At 35.9% G+C, this 17,211-nt stretch overlaps 1 protein-coding gene across 1 annotated transcript; it reads left to right on the top strand.

Annotated features, from left to right (window-relative positions):
* Positions 1–5,876: 5,876 nt before the first annotated feature.
* On the top strand, positions 5,877–6,365 carry LOC145131369 (uncharacterized). Its single transcript, XM_079066061.1, has one exon. It carries the CDS (start codon positions 5,877–5,879, stop codon positions 6,363–6,365), a length of 489 nt encoding a protein of 162 aa, XP_078922187.1.
* The last annotated feature ends 10,846 nt before the right edge of the window (positions 6,366–17,211 follow it).

Here is a 17,211-nt window from a genome sequence, read left to right on the forward strand (position 1 = left end):
GAATGAAGTGAGAATTATTAGAAATTTCTAGCCACATAGTCGTTATTTTTGGCATAAAACTATACAACTACATCATTAATCTATAATTTCTTAATAAAAAAATAGGTACTCCATCATATCAAGCATAAGCATTCCATTTTCTGATTACATACTTGTATTGTGTCAAAGTTGATAATTAGGGATAAGAAAAATGAAAAAAAAAAATCAGAAAAATTAAATACATGAAACTATTATTATTAATCTCACATGCACAAACCCAAGAATTTACCTCTGCTTCTAGTCTTCATGTTATAGCCTCCCTCTGCTACTGCGTCTTCAGTTGTTATACACAATAGAAACGATGATATATAGAATGATCAAAGACTAGGGCTCTCTAATACTGGAATTTCGAGAACTAGGGATCCATCTGCTACTTCATCTTCGGTACTTAAACTATGTAGAACTGATGATACATAGAAAGGCCGGATACTAGGGCTTGTTTCAGATGCTGGAATGTCGAGAGGTAAGGGTTTCTTCTTGTGAACGTACAGAATGATTGGGGAGATATTAGAAGACAAACGTTATAATGTATTAGGTATCCTGTAATTTTAGAAATTAGACTACCAAAAATACATGGATAATGGAAGATGAAGATGATGATGTTCATGTTTTGAAGAACGAATTTGCAGGAAACGATTCTGGAGTATCTTTTATGAAGCTAATTCTAAGGAATCAAAATAATATGGAAATGACATATGTACCCTTATCGTGGATTTAGAATATTTTAAATGATTAAATTCCTTTAAGAATTTAGATTATTAAAATTTTCATATTAGCCCCTAATCTATCAAATTGATTGGTCCACAATATATATATATATATATATATATATATATATATATATATATATATATATATATATATATATATATATATATATAGAGAGAGAGAGAGAGAGAGAGAGATAGAGAGAGAGAGATGGTTAAATCGAGAACACCTAAAAGGTTGAGAACATGAGAAAAAAAATCACAAATGTCCAACATTTTAAAACTGCAACTAATATTAATGTGCCATTTATATAAATTGTAAGTTTAATAAGATCAATTTGTAACTTTTGAATGGTAGTAAGGGTATGCAAAATTGTAACAATGGTCCCTATGGTATGTCAAAATTAGCAACTTTGGTCCAAAAAGGGTTTGGCTTGCAAGGATGGTCCAATAGTTTCGTTTTGTTGCGAGTTTAGTCCAATTTCCTATGAACTTTTTTATAATGACGGATTTGTCCCTTATTATTTTATTTTCCTTTTTTCTTTTATTACAACAATTAAAAATAAAATCTCTCTCTCTCTCTCTAACACACAAAAAATAATAAAAAATCTAGCATACAAGAACACAAAAAAAAACATGAATTTCCTAAATCCTAAACTTGTAACCATGAAAGAGATTGAGTTCAGTGGTTTAGAATGGAACCCTAAATATACATAAATCCAAATACACACACAAAGATACAAAGATCTGTATATTTGGGATGTGAGGCAGAGTATAAATCGTCATTTGAACACGTGAATTCTCTCCTTCTCCGTCTTCAAGATCAGTTGAGTCGTTCATCGTGTCTCTCCTCTAGCGACACCGTCTTCAAGATCTGATGAGCATCAAGGCGTGACGACAAGAAAACTCTAAATGTTCAGATCTCGATGATGGTTAAGGATGATAAATCTTCTTCTTCGGCATGAGGATTTTCATCTGAAACCCTAAACGACGGCTGAAACCCTAAAAACTAGAAGGGTGGCGACTGAAACCCTAAATGCAAGCACACACGAAACCCTAGCGACACACCATCTCTGATATGTTTCATCCTCCATCATTTCGTCTTCATATCTGACAATTATTTTTAGGGGCGATGAAACGATTCAAGTTTAGGTTTAGGTTTCATAGTGGAAATCGATTCTGGTGGTGGTGAAGGGCCTTGAAACACCGATAAAGGTTTCAAATCGAAGGTGAGAGGGATAATCGGAAAAGGACAACTGTAGCGGTGCTCTTTCAGATCTTCATGGGGCTGCTAGGCAGCTGATGAAGGCCATCGGACGGAGATACATTGACGATGTCCATGAGCGGCGGTGACATGGATTAGATATCCAAAAAAACCCCACCTTGGAAACATCCATGGAGTCGATTTTAAGAAACTCGCCCGTCGTTATTTTTCAGAAATTTCCCGAAACATCCATGAAGTCGATTTCCTGGGTTTTCATCATTGCTTTATTGGTTTTTGAGAGGCGATGATGGAATCCTGGAGATTAGATCCAGGAACACCGGAATTTGATATGCACAAGCCCATCTTGATTAAGATGGAAGAGATGAAGAAGATGAACTGTTCTTGGGTAAAAAAAATGTGGGGGGAATAGGTGGAGAGAGAGACGGTATTTTATTTTATTTTTATTTTTAATTGTTTTTAATTGCTGTAATAAAAGAAAAATGGAAAATAAAATAATAAGGGGAAAATCCGTCATTATAAAAAAGTTCATAAGAAATTGGACTAAACTCGCAACAAAACGAAACTATCGGACCATCCTTGCGAGCCAAACCCATTTTGGACCAAAGTTGCTAGTTTTGACATACCACAGGGACCATTCTTGCAATTTTGTCTAAGGGTATTTAGGGAATTTCAGATATTTTGTTTCCATGAGCATTGGAATCGGTTGGTTTCTTAGGGCTCAAATTTCCTTCTTCTTCCGATCAACACGACTACGCCCTTGCTTTATTTTTCTTTTCATCTCCGCTCCAGACATGTAGATGGATTCAAGAAGTAATAGTGATTTTATTTTTTTTATTACTGCGATTTGATTCAATAGGAAGAAAGGGATTGATATTGATTTCTGTTGAGGCTTGCGTGGTATCTATGGATTAATGGGTAGGGGTTTCAATCGTCTTACACAATATCTTCATCTTGGTATCCTTTTTAATTTATTTTTACTTTAACTAAATGGATTTTTTATTTAACGAAGTAGACCTCGTCGGCAAGGCAAAATGTAATTTGAAGGGGACAATAAACTAAATAACGCCATATTGAAACAAGAGAAAATTCTAAATTTAGCCAAAAAAACAATAATTAATTTGTGGAAAATAGCCAAAAAAAACCAAAATTACATTTTTAGCCACCAAAATCGTAGATGGATTAAACCCATCTGCGATTTCGCCAAGCCATCTGCGAATGTACAAATGGCTAAAGCACAAACGTACTTTAGCCACTTGTACATTCGCATGTGGTTTTTTTCGTTGTATATATATATATATATATATATATATATATATATATATATATATATATATATATATATATATATATATATATGCTTTTTCTAGGCTAAAATCGCAGATGGACTATGTCCATCTGCGATTTCCTCTCATTTTCACCTGCGATTTTGTGATTTTTTTGTTTTTTTTTATTTTGACAACGAAATTTATAGGGTTTGACTATGAAACAAGTTTATTATATATAAACTTTTTCAAAAAATTATCAGTTTGTTGTTATTTCTTTGGAAAATTTGTTTAAAACCTCTCTAAAAAATGAATGAATATTTGGCTTGCGTTGTAACTGGTGGGAGTTGAAATGTTTTTGAAACAAATCTAGAATACGTATGTCCACATGGAGGTATTTCTGAATTCGCTTTGATATTTTCTGAGTATATTAGTTATAGTGAGTTTGTATTTTTGGTGATAAGGAAAACCGGTTTGTTAGACAAATATAAAATTAGTCATTGTTTCCATCATCCTGAATTGAATCATTATATAGCCATGATTGAAGACATGGATGTTAGAATGTTGATTAATGTAATCAAATTGAGTGGAGGAAGGGATGTGAAAGTGTTTGTGGTGGCTGATGAAGGTGATGCGGTTACGGAGGGTGATGAGAGTGGAAATGAGCCGGTTGGTAATTTATGTAGCGATAATGGGAGCAACAATCCAATAGGTACTTTCATGACTCCTAGTGTACCTCAATTTCATAGTGTTGCTGAAAATATTAATGTGAGGTATTCACCTATTCACTATGTGGATCCTGAGAATTACAAGTATGTTGGTGATGATGATGTTGGTACATATCTTAATGACGTGGGTGGTCGTTGCGTCGATGTTCCCGAACAAGAAGTTAAAGTTATGAATAGGCGTGTAGTAGATAAAAGTAAAAAGAAAAAAGTTATGATTCAGAAAGATGAAAATGTACATGGTTATGGGGATTATGTTGTTGTTGATGTAGCTTTAGATATAACCGACTTAGAAAGCAATTCTGATGGAGATGAGTTAGGTGATGAAGTTAATGCTAAGTTTCCCTATAACCTTTTTTACGGTATGCCCCCTGTACCAGCATGTCCAATTGATGTTAATGAAGATATCCCAACACAGATGGTAGATATCAATGTTCAAAAGATTGAATGTCTCAGTATATTTAAGAACAAAGACCTTCTAAAACGGGCGATTGGGAAAAAATGTCTTCGAGAAGGTTTTCAGACGAGGACAAGTAGATCTACCAAATCAAGGTATGAGGTTGTGTGTGGGGGGAAAAATTGTTTTTGGTTACTAAGAGCAAATGAAATTAAAAATTCTAGCGGAATTTTCCAAGTGAAGAAATTTGTTGACATACACACATGTTCTTCAACAATTTTGCAACCTAATCATCAACAAGCAAACAAATATGTTTTGGGTGAATGTCTTGCTTATGTTTTGGCTGAAGATTATAGTAGAGTATATTGGGGACAAGATATTATTAATGATATGAATGCTCAATTGAAAATCAATATCTCATACCATCAGGCTTGGCGTGCGAAACAATATGCACTATTGTTGTTAAGGGGTACGAAAAAGGATTCTTTTACCAAACTTCCGGCTTATTTCCACAATTTGGTCAAACATAATCTAGGTACCGTGACACATATTCAAATAGATGGTGATGATCGGTTTGAGTTCTTGTACGTCGCACTTGGTTTCTCGGTTATTATTATTATTTTTTATTATTATTATTTTTATTTTGGTGTATTTGAATAGATATACAATGTACTGTAGGTGCACGCTTTTGTCAATTTTTGTAAGCCGACCATTGTAGTACATGGAGCCCACCTAAAGGGTGAGTTTAAAGGTACGATGTTACTTGTAGTTACTAAGGACGGACAAAACCAAATATTACCGGTTGCATATGGTATATGCAAAAATGAGTGTACAGATTCTTGGACATGGTTTTTTCAAAAACTACATGATTGCATAGGCAATATGGATGAGCTTACAATCATATCTGATAGGTCTCCATCTATAATGTCATCTGTTGGCAACATTGTCCCTCACGCTCATCACATAATATGTGGTGTTCATTTGTATTTCAACATAATAGCTAGATATGGGAAGAGTAAGACAGTTGAATGAATTTTTTGGGAGACTTGTAGAGCGTATACAGTTGATGATTTTGATGCTACCATGGACCTTATGAAAAAGACAAAAGAACCGGCATGGGAATACTTTAAAAGTATAAATCCTGAAACTTGGTCTAGGGCACATTTGAGAGGGAACAGATACAATCTTATGTCGTCCAATAGTGCGGAGTCTATAAATGCATTATCTAGACACGCATGTAAGGTGTCGATACTTATGTTGATCGACTTTTTTCGTGCAACAATGCAACAGTGGTGGTTTCAAAGACGTAACTTTACAGGTACTAAGTTTTAATATTAATGTTTTTATTAAATGTTATTGATCTTAACTGTGTAATTTTGTCTATTTTTTAAGCGGAAGCAACAACAACACTCACCCCTTGGGCCGATGATATTGTAAAAGAAAATAAAAAATTCTTTTAGTAATTAGGATGTTCGCATGATCTCAAGTAACAAATGCAAGGTCAAAAAGGGGGCACAAAACATGATTGTTGATTTCCAACAAAAGATGTGTACATGTAGGCATTGGCAACTTGACGGCATACCTTGTGGTCATGTCATAAGAGCGTTAACAGTCAACAATTACCAAGACTGCTCGATGTTTGCATTAAATGCTTACCATACCGAAGCATTGAGGAAGACATATGAGGAATCACTAAACCCTTTGCCAAAGCCATCCGAATGGAAGATCCCTGATGATTTGATGATTGTTAAGCCATCTATAATGGATAAACACCAGGCAGGCAGGCCAAGAAACACGGAGCGGATCCCATCCCAAGGCGAGGGTCCAATTAGAAAAGAGTGTTCTACATGCTGTCAAGCAGGACACACGAGAAACAATTGTTCTGGAAGAGTGTCCGTTAGTGGAGCACGTCGCACGAGAATTCCTACTACGGAAACGACATTTAATATTGGGGCTTCTGCGAGTTGCTCACAATCATATCACACCGATTTTGATATAAAACAATCTTAAATTGAATAGCTGTTAATTTATTATGTATTGTAATGTTTTTATTAAATTTTCTAAGATATTGTTATGCTTTTATATTTTAATTTAGTTTGAACATTATAACAACGAATGAAGGTTTTATATTGTAACATGTTGTTTTTATGCTTTTATACTTGGAAAATTAACGGTAAACAAACATGTTAATCTAAAATAAATAGCAAAGTCAAGTCATGATAATGTTACAACAGTTTTTTAACTAATTATTCAACTCAGAGAATTGTAATGGGTACTTCTCTTTCTCGATTGTTATATAGTCATCCCTAACTCTCATTTTATCTTCCAAACGATCCTTTTTCACCCTAAGATGTATCATCTCCGCGTCCTTGTCAGCAAGCCATTTTTCAGTCGTTTTGATTGTCTTCTTAGTCTTTTTTATCTATTCTTCATGCTCTTTGATTTTCTTTTTGTTGAGGTCTATCCATTCTTGAGCTTGTTTGCATTCCGATGCAATAACTTTACGACGCCGACTGAGAAATCGGGATGCCTCTTTATCCTGTTTTTTTTTGTTATTCGTCATTTTTCAATTCTTGAAAATTTTCATCCGACATATATGAGCCTGCCAAATAGGGCGTAAAAAAGGGGTCGACTGCATCACAATAGTATCAATCTACTCGTTGCATGAGCAAATTTCGAACTTTGGGGATGAACTCATAATAAAGTCGAGATTATATATAGTATTTTTAATAAGAAAACGGTGCTATATGTCGTATTTATACATCCTAGTTATCTGTAATTCATAGTCCAAATTCAACCATTTCGTAGTGAGAGTTGGAATTCATAGTCAAACTTTTAAATGACTACAGATAATTGACAAGTCACTATAGTACATGCAAATCGTAGTCAAACTTCGAAATGACAACACAAAGATGATTGTTTGACATGATAAGTCACTGTAGTACACAGAGATTCCACTACACTTGTCAAGTCCATGTGAACTCTCCTTTTTATGATTATTATAAATAGATGTGTAAACTATATAAAACGAACACCCATACCATCTATACGAAACGAACACCCATATTCAGAAATGTCATCGAATGTAGCAACTTCTTCGAATTCACTACCTGGTTCCAATTCTCCACGGCCATGGACAACAAACGAGGTGTTGGTTGTAACACGATGTTGGCTTAGTGTTAAGGAGGGTGTAATGCCACTGGCTTCCCCGCATTGCCTAGTTGATGATGAATGTGTTGGATTAGTGTCTAAGTCTATAACTATTTTGGTATGTACTTGACCTGATTATGAGCATGGTCCTTTTGGGTTCCCTTCACCATAGCAATATGTAGGATGAATTAAGGAGAGAAAGGTTTAATTCTGATTTGTTAATATATTATGAGAATAATATATTAAAGGAGAAATCATATTGTTTAATTAATATTAGTCAACAATTAATTAAGAATTAATTTTGTGGCTAAAAGAGATTAATTAAACTTAGGGGACTGGAATTGTAATTATAGGATAATTGCAATTGGGTTATGAATCACCTTGGAATATAGGTTCGACGAATTCTATGGGGAAGCCCATTAGAAATCGTCCAAGGCATGTTCCAGAAGGGGTCTATGGGCTGCTTAGGGCTTAAGCAGTCAAATTAGGGTTTCCTTGTTAGATAACCCTAATTGCCTACCTATTTAAAGAACCCTTGAGACCCAAAAACGTGGCTAACACTGGGATTAGGGTTTCCAGCCGTTTTTGGTGTCTACTCTCTCCTCCTTCTTCATCCAAATTGCTTAGTGGTGTTTGTGACTCCATTAGAGGTGCAACACTTGAGGCACTAAGCTTTCTGAAGCCAAGGAATTGATTGTTATTGCTACATAACAATCAAGGTAAGATCCAAACCCTAGTTTACATGTTTATTTGATTAATTGTATGCTAGATCTAGGGTTTATAAGTCTTGGAGGTTTATTGCATGTTCTAAGTAGAAAAACTAGATCCAAGCAATTAGGGTTGCATGAACACCATAGGAATGTTGTTATGCTCAAAACCCATCAGAATGGACCTGCATAACATCTTTGTTCAACCGTGAGATGGGATAAGGACGACACCGACAACCATCTGATATTGTGAGTAAATGGATGGATGTAAAGGGAGAAGTCACATGGTTCAATTGAGCATGTAATTATGCGAAAATGACGAAAACTCGTTATGCAGACGAGGAAGAGTTTTTGGAAATTGTTAAAGATTTTTACATTTTGGAGCGTGAAGGAAGAGACTTCGAATATGAGGACGTTTGGAAGCTTGTTAAGAATAATCAATATTTCATGTAGAAGGCTCTATTATTATGAAAATTTCATATTTGTAAGGTTTTAAGTGTAATGCTTCATGAAATTGTTACTTGTAATGTATTTGTAATGTTTTAAGTGTAATGTTTCATGTAGACGGCTCTATTATTATGAAAATTTATTATTTGTAATGCTTCATGGAATTGTTATTTATAATGTATTTGTAATGTATTGTAATGAATTGTTAAAAGAAACCCAACGAGTTTTCATAAATAACATTAAATAGAGGAGGTACATCTAATACAGACGAAATACATTTAAATAACCTAGTACAAACCTAATAGATAGAAATAGATATTAAATAAATGGGACATATTTCAAAATATTCCAAGCGGCTTCATAATGGAATTCCAACCCGTCACTTAATGATTTGTATTCCTCCTTAGCAGCTTCCAAGGTGACCTCCTCAGTAGCATTTAAACGGGCGTCGTCAATTTTGGTATAAAGTTCGTTGAATAATAGAATTTCAGTTTTCATTTCATACCATTTTGCTGCGATATCTAGGTTGTCACAACGGTTTGCTGCAGTCGTTCGAGTTTCAGCGTCGAAGATATTAGTTAAACGAGTCCAAAACAATGGATCGTTCAACTTGCTGGTCTCGTACACATGAATATATGCACGACTAAGAACCAAGTACTCTTCAACGGTCCATGGTTTTGAAGTCATTTTTAGTGAAATAAATAGAGTAACTTTCCAAATCTAATATATGAAGAACTAATATATCGTTAAGTAAATTTATTTATTTTACTGTAAGTAATTTTATAGTAGTTTCTACACAAAATCGTAGTCAAAATTTTCAATCGGTCTGCATTTCATAGTCAAATTTAAGTGAAGAAATCAGTGTACCTGTTGATAACAGAAGAGATGATTGTTTAAGTTGACAAGCCATTGCACTGGCTGACAACACAGTTTCAGTTACAATAAGGGGCCACTATAAATAATTGTTCATATCCATTTTAATTGTATTACATTACAATTTTACCTTGCAACTATGGACTCACCTGTACCACTTAGATGGAGCAACGAAGAGGACATCGCTTTGGTTCAAGATTGGATCGTAACTATAGAGGAGGATTTTCCACCAGGTCCGCCAGAAGTTCGCGCTGGATCATTTTGGTCTCGTGTATGTCATTTGTTTTTTCCATCAAACGGGTCGTACTCAATACCGAAGAAGAAGAGATGTCAAAGCCAAATATCTGGATTTGAAAAAAAGGGTCAAGCATTTTCAACGTATTTACAACGAGCTGGATAATGAACATGCGAATATGGATGAAGACATTCTCATACAGGTGGCGATGGAGCTATACCATTTCGAACCTGATGGTAAGGAGTTTACGCATGGGGAGGTATGGAATCTTTTAAAGAATGTCCCTCACTTTTACTATGCATGTTAGTTAAATAAGATTAGATGTAGAATGTTCGTTAGTTACGTTGTTTGTTTTTTACGTGTGTTTTGTTACTCCTTTAATGTATGTTGTTTCAGTAATGACGATTACACATGAATTAAGAAAACACATCCATTTTCATTTCATTAAAACATTAACCCATAACTAGTACATAATAGGACATAAAATGCAACGACGTACATGAATAACTACTACATAATAGGACATAAAATGCAAAGGGGTACATGAATAACTACTTCTATTTGGGAGGTAACAGGACCACCCTTTCATTTGGTACTTCCCATTGCACATGTGATAGTATAGAATTCACCGTCTTAGATCTGAATGCAGCTCGATACACGACATCAGTCAACTTATAATCAACCATTTCGTGAATGGCTTCAGACGTACGGGTTCTTAGAGATGTTATAGCGTGCCCACAAGGTATACCGTTTTTTTGCCAATTGTTGAAACATGAAAGTGACCCTCTTTAACTTGTCAATCCGAAGTCTCCTCAGCAACCGCAGTGATCTCCCAACCGCAATCACTCTCTATCATCCGCAGTGTCAGCAACAACAAAGACTTAGCATTTTAACTTTTCTGTTTACATTGTATTGTTCAGTGTACCTTGCATGGACACTTCTATTAGAATTTTAGTCTTTGTTTATTTCTCATGTAATTTCTCGGAACTCTATAAATAGAGTACTCCGCTTCTGAATGAAACACCACTCTTATCTCTCACTATATCTCTATGTGAACTACTCTCTCTATTCTTACCTTCTAAGATCTTTGTGAACTTACATTCATATATTAAGATCGAACTCTCAAACTCTCCTTCGGAGCAAGTCCTCGTGACTTCATTCACTTCAAGCTGATCACATATACTAACTCGTTTTGAATGCAAACCTTGTTAAGCATCAGCTTAGTGTTTACTTGATATATAACTTGTTTTCATTTACAATTCCTTTACTTTTCGCAATTACATTTCCGCATCTAACAAATCTAACAACTCTAACTTATTATTGTTGAGCTTTATGATCCTTTGAGATTAACTTCATTCCGCAATATATAACTTGTACTAACATTTGTTCAAGTGTTTCTCAAAAGTTCATTTCTTTCTTAAAAAAGCCTTCTATACCACTAAAGCTCATTTCTTTCTTAAAAAAAACAAAAAAAAAAAACAAAGGAAAAAATGGCACAAGCATTATCACTAAACGTCTCCAACAGTGTTGGTGGTTCTAATCGAGCCCCAATACTTGTGGCAAATGACTATCATCACTGGTCACAAAGGATGGAAAGATATGTAAAAAGACTTGGACGAGATGTGTGGAGATCCGTAGAAGAAGGACCTCATGTTCCTGTTTTGACTCCAGTTCAAGCAGATGGTGCTCAAGCCAGATTAGGAGGAGCTCAAGTTGTGATGAATCGTCCCACTAAAGATGATCTTGATAAGATGGAAAGCGATGTTGTTGCTTTCTATGAAATATCCTGCGGAGTTGCTCTTGACAACTTCGACATCATCATCAATTGCAAATCAGCCAAAGAAATTTGGGATGTTCTTAAGAACTTGTATGAAGGTTCTGAACAAGCTCAAGACAAGAAGCTTACCACCGCACTCAACGAGTTCAACAACTTCAAAGCTCATGCTGGTGAAAGTCTTGAAGAGTCCTTCAAAAGATTCAACCTGATTGTTACAAAATTGTCAAATGCTGGCACCGTCCGAAGGAATCATGAAACAAACCTTCAATTTCTCAATGGTTTGGGTAAACACTGGACTACGGAGAAAATGATATTCCAAGGTGATAGGAAGATTCAATCATTGTCTCTCTTCAAGCTATATGGAGAACTCCAAGCACAAGAATCAACCGTGCTCAAAGATTGTACAGACTTCGGAGGTCCGCTTGCTCTCATTGCTCAAACTCCACAGAGCATAACTACTCAACCTTGCTCTCTCTCATATGACAACCCACCGCAGTCATACGAAGCTGACACAGAGTACGATGATGAAAAGGAATTCTAGAATGCAATTGCTCTTGTTAGCCAACAGTTCAACTGACTACCACCAACCTCCTTTCGCAAAAATCAGCAGTTCACTAAACCTCCCTTTAACCGTAACTTCAATCCACATAACAATCATTCTCGATATCCCAAAAATCCTCACCCCACTCACCAGTGTCCGCAACCTCAGAACACTCATCAATCTAAGGAGGCACCGCAACATGTCAAATCAAATGACTCTGGTACCTCAACCGAAGACAACAATAATGCCATCATCTGTCACAAATGTAACAAAGAAAATCACTTTGCTAAGGACTTTAAAGCCAATGTGGTGAAGGACAGAGCATTCTATCTTAAAATGGCTCAAGAGTTGGAAGAAAAGGAAAAGGCAAGGGCATATGTGGCTCAAGTCAAGAGAGATCATCAAGTTTGGTCGTCCGGAGATGAAGAAGTAGACTTCAATATCAAGGGCAAGGTAAAAATTTATATGATGGCAACTGCTGATGAGGATTGGTCAACGAAGCTGGAGAAAAACTACTGTTACATGGCGAAAGATGGAACTCTTAGCATCGTTGAACAGGTAAAATTCATGATCCAATCTAATAATTATTGTTGGATTAGGTGTCTAAGCCCATAACTATAATTGGTATATACTTGAATTGATAGCAGCACAGTCCTTTTGGGTTGCCCTCAAACCTAGCAACTGGACAAGGAAATTATGAAAGGAGAGATATTAATTTATAAGATTAATAAATTAATATAAATGATTTATTAATAGGTTAAAAGATTAACATATTAATTAGAAATCATTATTTTTAATTAATAGTTAGCCAGAAATTAATCAGAATTAATTTTGGGGTTAAAAGTATTAATTATAAAGTGCAGGGACTAGTTTGCAATTATCAGATAATTGAGTGGAAGGCTCCAGAACCTCCTTGGAAGGAGGTGGACGAAATCTATAGGGGAAACCCTAAGGATTTCGTCCAAGGGGCATTGGATAAGGCCTTTGGATTAGCTTAGGCCCCAAGCAAAGGAGTATTAGGGTTTTCCCTAAACCCTAGATCCCTCAGCTATATAAGGAGCATCCCAGCTCCTAAATTCGGCCACTCCTACCTTGGAAGAAACCCTAGGCCGATTTTTGCATACCCTACCCTCTCTCCTTCAAGTTTCCTTCTTGCTAGTTCTTGGGTGTGATTCCATTAGAGGCATTACATTTGTGGTGCTAGGCTTCCAAGAAGATCAAGTTCAAGAGGATTATCAATTGTTTACTATAACAATTGAAAGGTATGTAACTCTTAAACCCTAGTTAGTTATTTTCGAAAATAGCCTCTCTCCTCTAGGGTTCTTGTTTGCAATTCAAAGTTATATGTTCAATAGTTAAAACATAGATCCAAAGTAGCTTGCATGTGAACTTAGGAATTGTTTTCTAGTTTATTTGTTTTACCTAAAACCCATCAGTGGTATCAGAGCCATTGTTTGTTTTAAATTGAATTGCTATAATAGTTGAATTGCAAATTAGGGTTTATAGCTACTAAACCCTAAAGGCCAAAATTTTCGATTTTAGGGTTTTGGTTCAAAGGGTTTTCGAAAAACCCAAGCCTCCATGAACCCTAATCGAAATTAGGGTTAGGGTTTTGGAAACCCTTGCCTCCTCCCTTAAAATTTCGAAATTTGCTAGTCCCTTTTAGGGTTTCTTTGTTTTGGATAATAGTTGCCTTATTGGATAATTGAGAAAAATAAGGAAATAATCCTATCCCCATATTTTCGAAATCTAGAAGGGATATGGATTAGGATTAAATTAATTGTTTAATTTAATTAGATAATCCTTACAAGATTTAATAAATTAGTTAAAAGTTAATTAATAGATAAATATTAAATCTAGTTATTTGGTTTATTTTAAATTTAAAATTAATGTCTTAATTTTCGAAATTTATATATAAACCCTAAAGTTTTAAAAAGTTTAAAACACACCTTATATATATATTATAATTAAAAGTTAAATATTATATATGTATAAGAATATGGTCAGTCAAATCGCTAGTATGCCTCATTCACGAAGCTAGTCTATAAGGGGGTATAAGGAAACTGCCTATAAAATGGTAGTTGAATGGGTGTCCACTCTCACCCACCGCTTCCTTGATTAGTGGAGGGTCGTTAGCAGAACGGGTTTGATAGGACAACTACATTTCATTAAAAGTATAATGTTATTAAAGAAAGTACTAGAACATTATTTTACAAAATCCCAACTCTAGTTACTTTAGGAAAAATGTGAAAAGTATGCTAATCCATGAAATTGCACATTATGCTTTATTGGTCGTTAGTGGAGCGTGTGTGGTTAACCAGCACACTAAAAGGCACTAATAAAGAGTAGTAATAGGTATCTCATAATTGTCATTTTGATGGAGCGTGTGTGGTTTACCAGCACATCAATAGCTAATGATAAAGACAATGAGGTTACCAAGCACATTTGCATGGTTATTCACATCTTGTTTGTGATCCTCGGCATCTCAGTCACAAATAGAAGAGCATAATCTGAGATTAAAACATGCCATGAATAGTTTCAATGTATCTCAAAAGAATTAGGAATTTCACTTCGTTTATTTCGTCTAATGGTGGAATTGGTGAATCGTCATTCACCTACCTTTATGAAATTTACACTTGGATCTCGACATCCCATTTCTAACTTGTGAATCTTCATAGTTGGATCCTAACCTTAATATTATATCTTTGGGTTATTATATTGAGGTATCTTGAAATCTAACTAAAACTTTCTTTCCTTTCAGATGTATACTCCTGGAAACACTTCTGCTTCATCATCCTCCAACCACAACTTCTCTTTGCTCAACATTTGCTCCAAAGTCGTTATGGATGGCTCTAACTATAACGATTGGATGCGTAACATCAAGATGGTGCTTCGATTTGAGGACAAAGAATATGTCCTTGAAAAGGAGCTCAAAGAGCTTGATGAGTCTAAAGCTACTCTTGAAGAATATGTTGCCTACAAGAAACATTATGATGATGCTACCAAAGTGGCATGCATCATGGTCGCAACCATGTCCCCAGAATTGCAGAGGTACTATGAGGACTACTGGCCCTTTGAGATGAACAAGGACCTTATGGAAAAGTACCATAAGCGAGCTCGTCAAGAAAAGTTTGAAGTACTCAAGTCACTCATGGCTTGCAAGATGAAAGAACGGGAGTCGGTTGTGTCTCATGTGCAAAGAATGCAACGCTACATAGAGCGTTTGGTCAAGCTCAACATTCACTTTGATGAGGAATTGGCCCTTGACATGGTCTTGAACTCATTACCTGATTGTTATGGTCACTTTATTCTAACTTACCATTTAAACAACACTGAGCAGACACTGGCCCAATTGCACAACTTGTTGCAGACAGCTGAAGCAGGGATGAAGGGTAAAAGTATAGCCTCCACTCCTGCAAGTGCCCCTGTCTTGGATATTGGACAAGGAAAGGGGAAAAAGAGGAAAGGTCCTCCTAAGCAAAACTGGAAGAACAAGGCTCAAGCTGGGTCATCTAGTAATGGCCCAAAGGCTAAGCCCAATGCTACCATTCCCCATGTTTCTGATCCAAAAGATGCAGATTGCTTTTATTGCAATGACAAAGGGCACTGGAAGAGAAGCTGCCTAAAATATCTGCAAGATATCAAAGATGGCAAAGTGAAGCCATCTTCAGCAGGTATTTACACTATTTATTCTAATAACTCATTATCTTCTCGTTCATGGGTCCTTGATACAGGATGTGGTTTTCACATCTGTTCTGATTTACAGAGGCTAAAAGAAAGTGAGGAGATAGAGCGAGGAAGGATAAACTTGATCATGGGAAACAAGAAGTCTTCACCAGTGACCAAGATCAGAGGTTATCAACTTTTGCTTAGTAATGATGTTAGATTAGATTTATTAAATTGTTGTTATTCGTCTGAGATGACGAGAAACATTATTTCATTTCATGCATTGTTCAGACAAGGTTTTAAATATTCTTTTAATGATTTGAATGGTTCAATTTTTGTTTATAAGAATGGTGTTTTTGTGTTTGAAGCTTTGCCTTGTGATGGTGTGTATGAAACAGTGAATTGTGTTGATAGCTTAGGAAATAGTGTATTTAATATTGACTTGTCTAATAGTGTAGACAAGGCATGCTTGTGGCATTGTCGTCTTGGACACATTAACAAGAAACGCATAGCCCAACTCCAAAAGGATGGAGTGTTGGAATCATTTGACCTAAAATCAGATGATATGTGTGAATCTTGTCTTTTGGGAAAGATGACAAAATCACCATTCACAGGGTCTTGTGAAAGAGGTGAAGGTCTGTTGGATCTCATACATACAGATGTGTGTGGGCCCTTCAGATCAACTACAAGGGATGCTAATCGATTCTATGTGAATTTCACTGATGATTATAGCAGATATGGCTATATCTACTTAATCAAACATAAGTCAGAAACCTTTGAAAAGTTCAAAGAGTTTAAGTATGAGGTCGAAAATCAATTGGGTAGGAAGATAAAGGTACGTAGATCCGATAGAGGCGGGGAGTATCTTAGTATCGAGTTCAACGACTATCTGAAAGAATGTGGGATAGTCTCATAATTAACTCCTCCTAGGACACCACAGTTAAATGGTGTAGCTGAGAGGCGTAATCGAACCTTGTTAGACATGGTTCGTTCTATGATGAGTCGTGCTTCGCTTCCTATTCACTTCTGGGGGTATGCCTTAGAGACAGCCGCCCACATCCTCAATCTTGTCCCTACAAAGAAGGTTGCCAAAACACCTCACGAAATGTGGACGGGGAAAGTTCCCTCGTTAGCACATATTAAAGTGTGGGGTTGTGAAGCTTTCGTAAGACGGGAGACTCACGATAAGCTAGCAGCTAGAAGTGAGAAATGTGTTTTCATTGGTTACCCAAAGCAGTCTTTTGGATATTTGTTCTACAGAGCTAGTGAAAACGTGGTCTTTGTAGCACGAAGAGGAGTCTTTCTAGAAAGAGAGCTCATATTCAAAGAGGACAGTGGGAGCACCATTGACCTTAAAGAAATTCAAGAGTTAGCCAATGAAGGAACCTTAGATGACACTAGCACTCAACCATAGGAAACAGTTTCTGTTGAACCAGTTGATAACTCATTACCTCTTCGAA

This window comes from Lactuca virosa, chromosome 8, assembly GCF_052849685.1.
Source record: "Lactuca virosa cultivar CGN04683 chromosome 8, Lactuca_virosa_CGN04683_v6, whole genome shotgun sequence".
NCBI classification, from domain to species: domain Eukaryota; kingdom Viridiplantae; phylum Streptophyta; class Magnoliopsida; order Asterales; family Asteraceae; genus Lactuca; species Lactuca virosa.

Coding starts and splice junctions, on each gene's coding strand:
- LOC145131369 (XM_079066061.1), top strand. CDS start 5,877: ATGATTGTTGATTTCCAACAAAAGATGTGTACATGTAGGCATTGGCAA.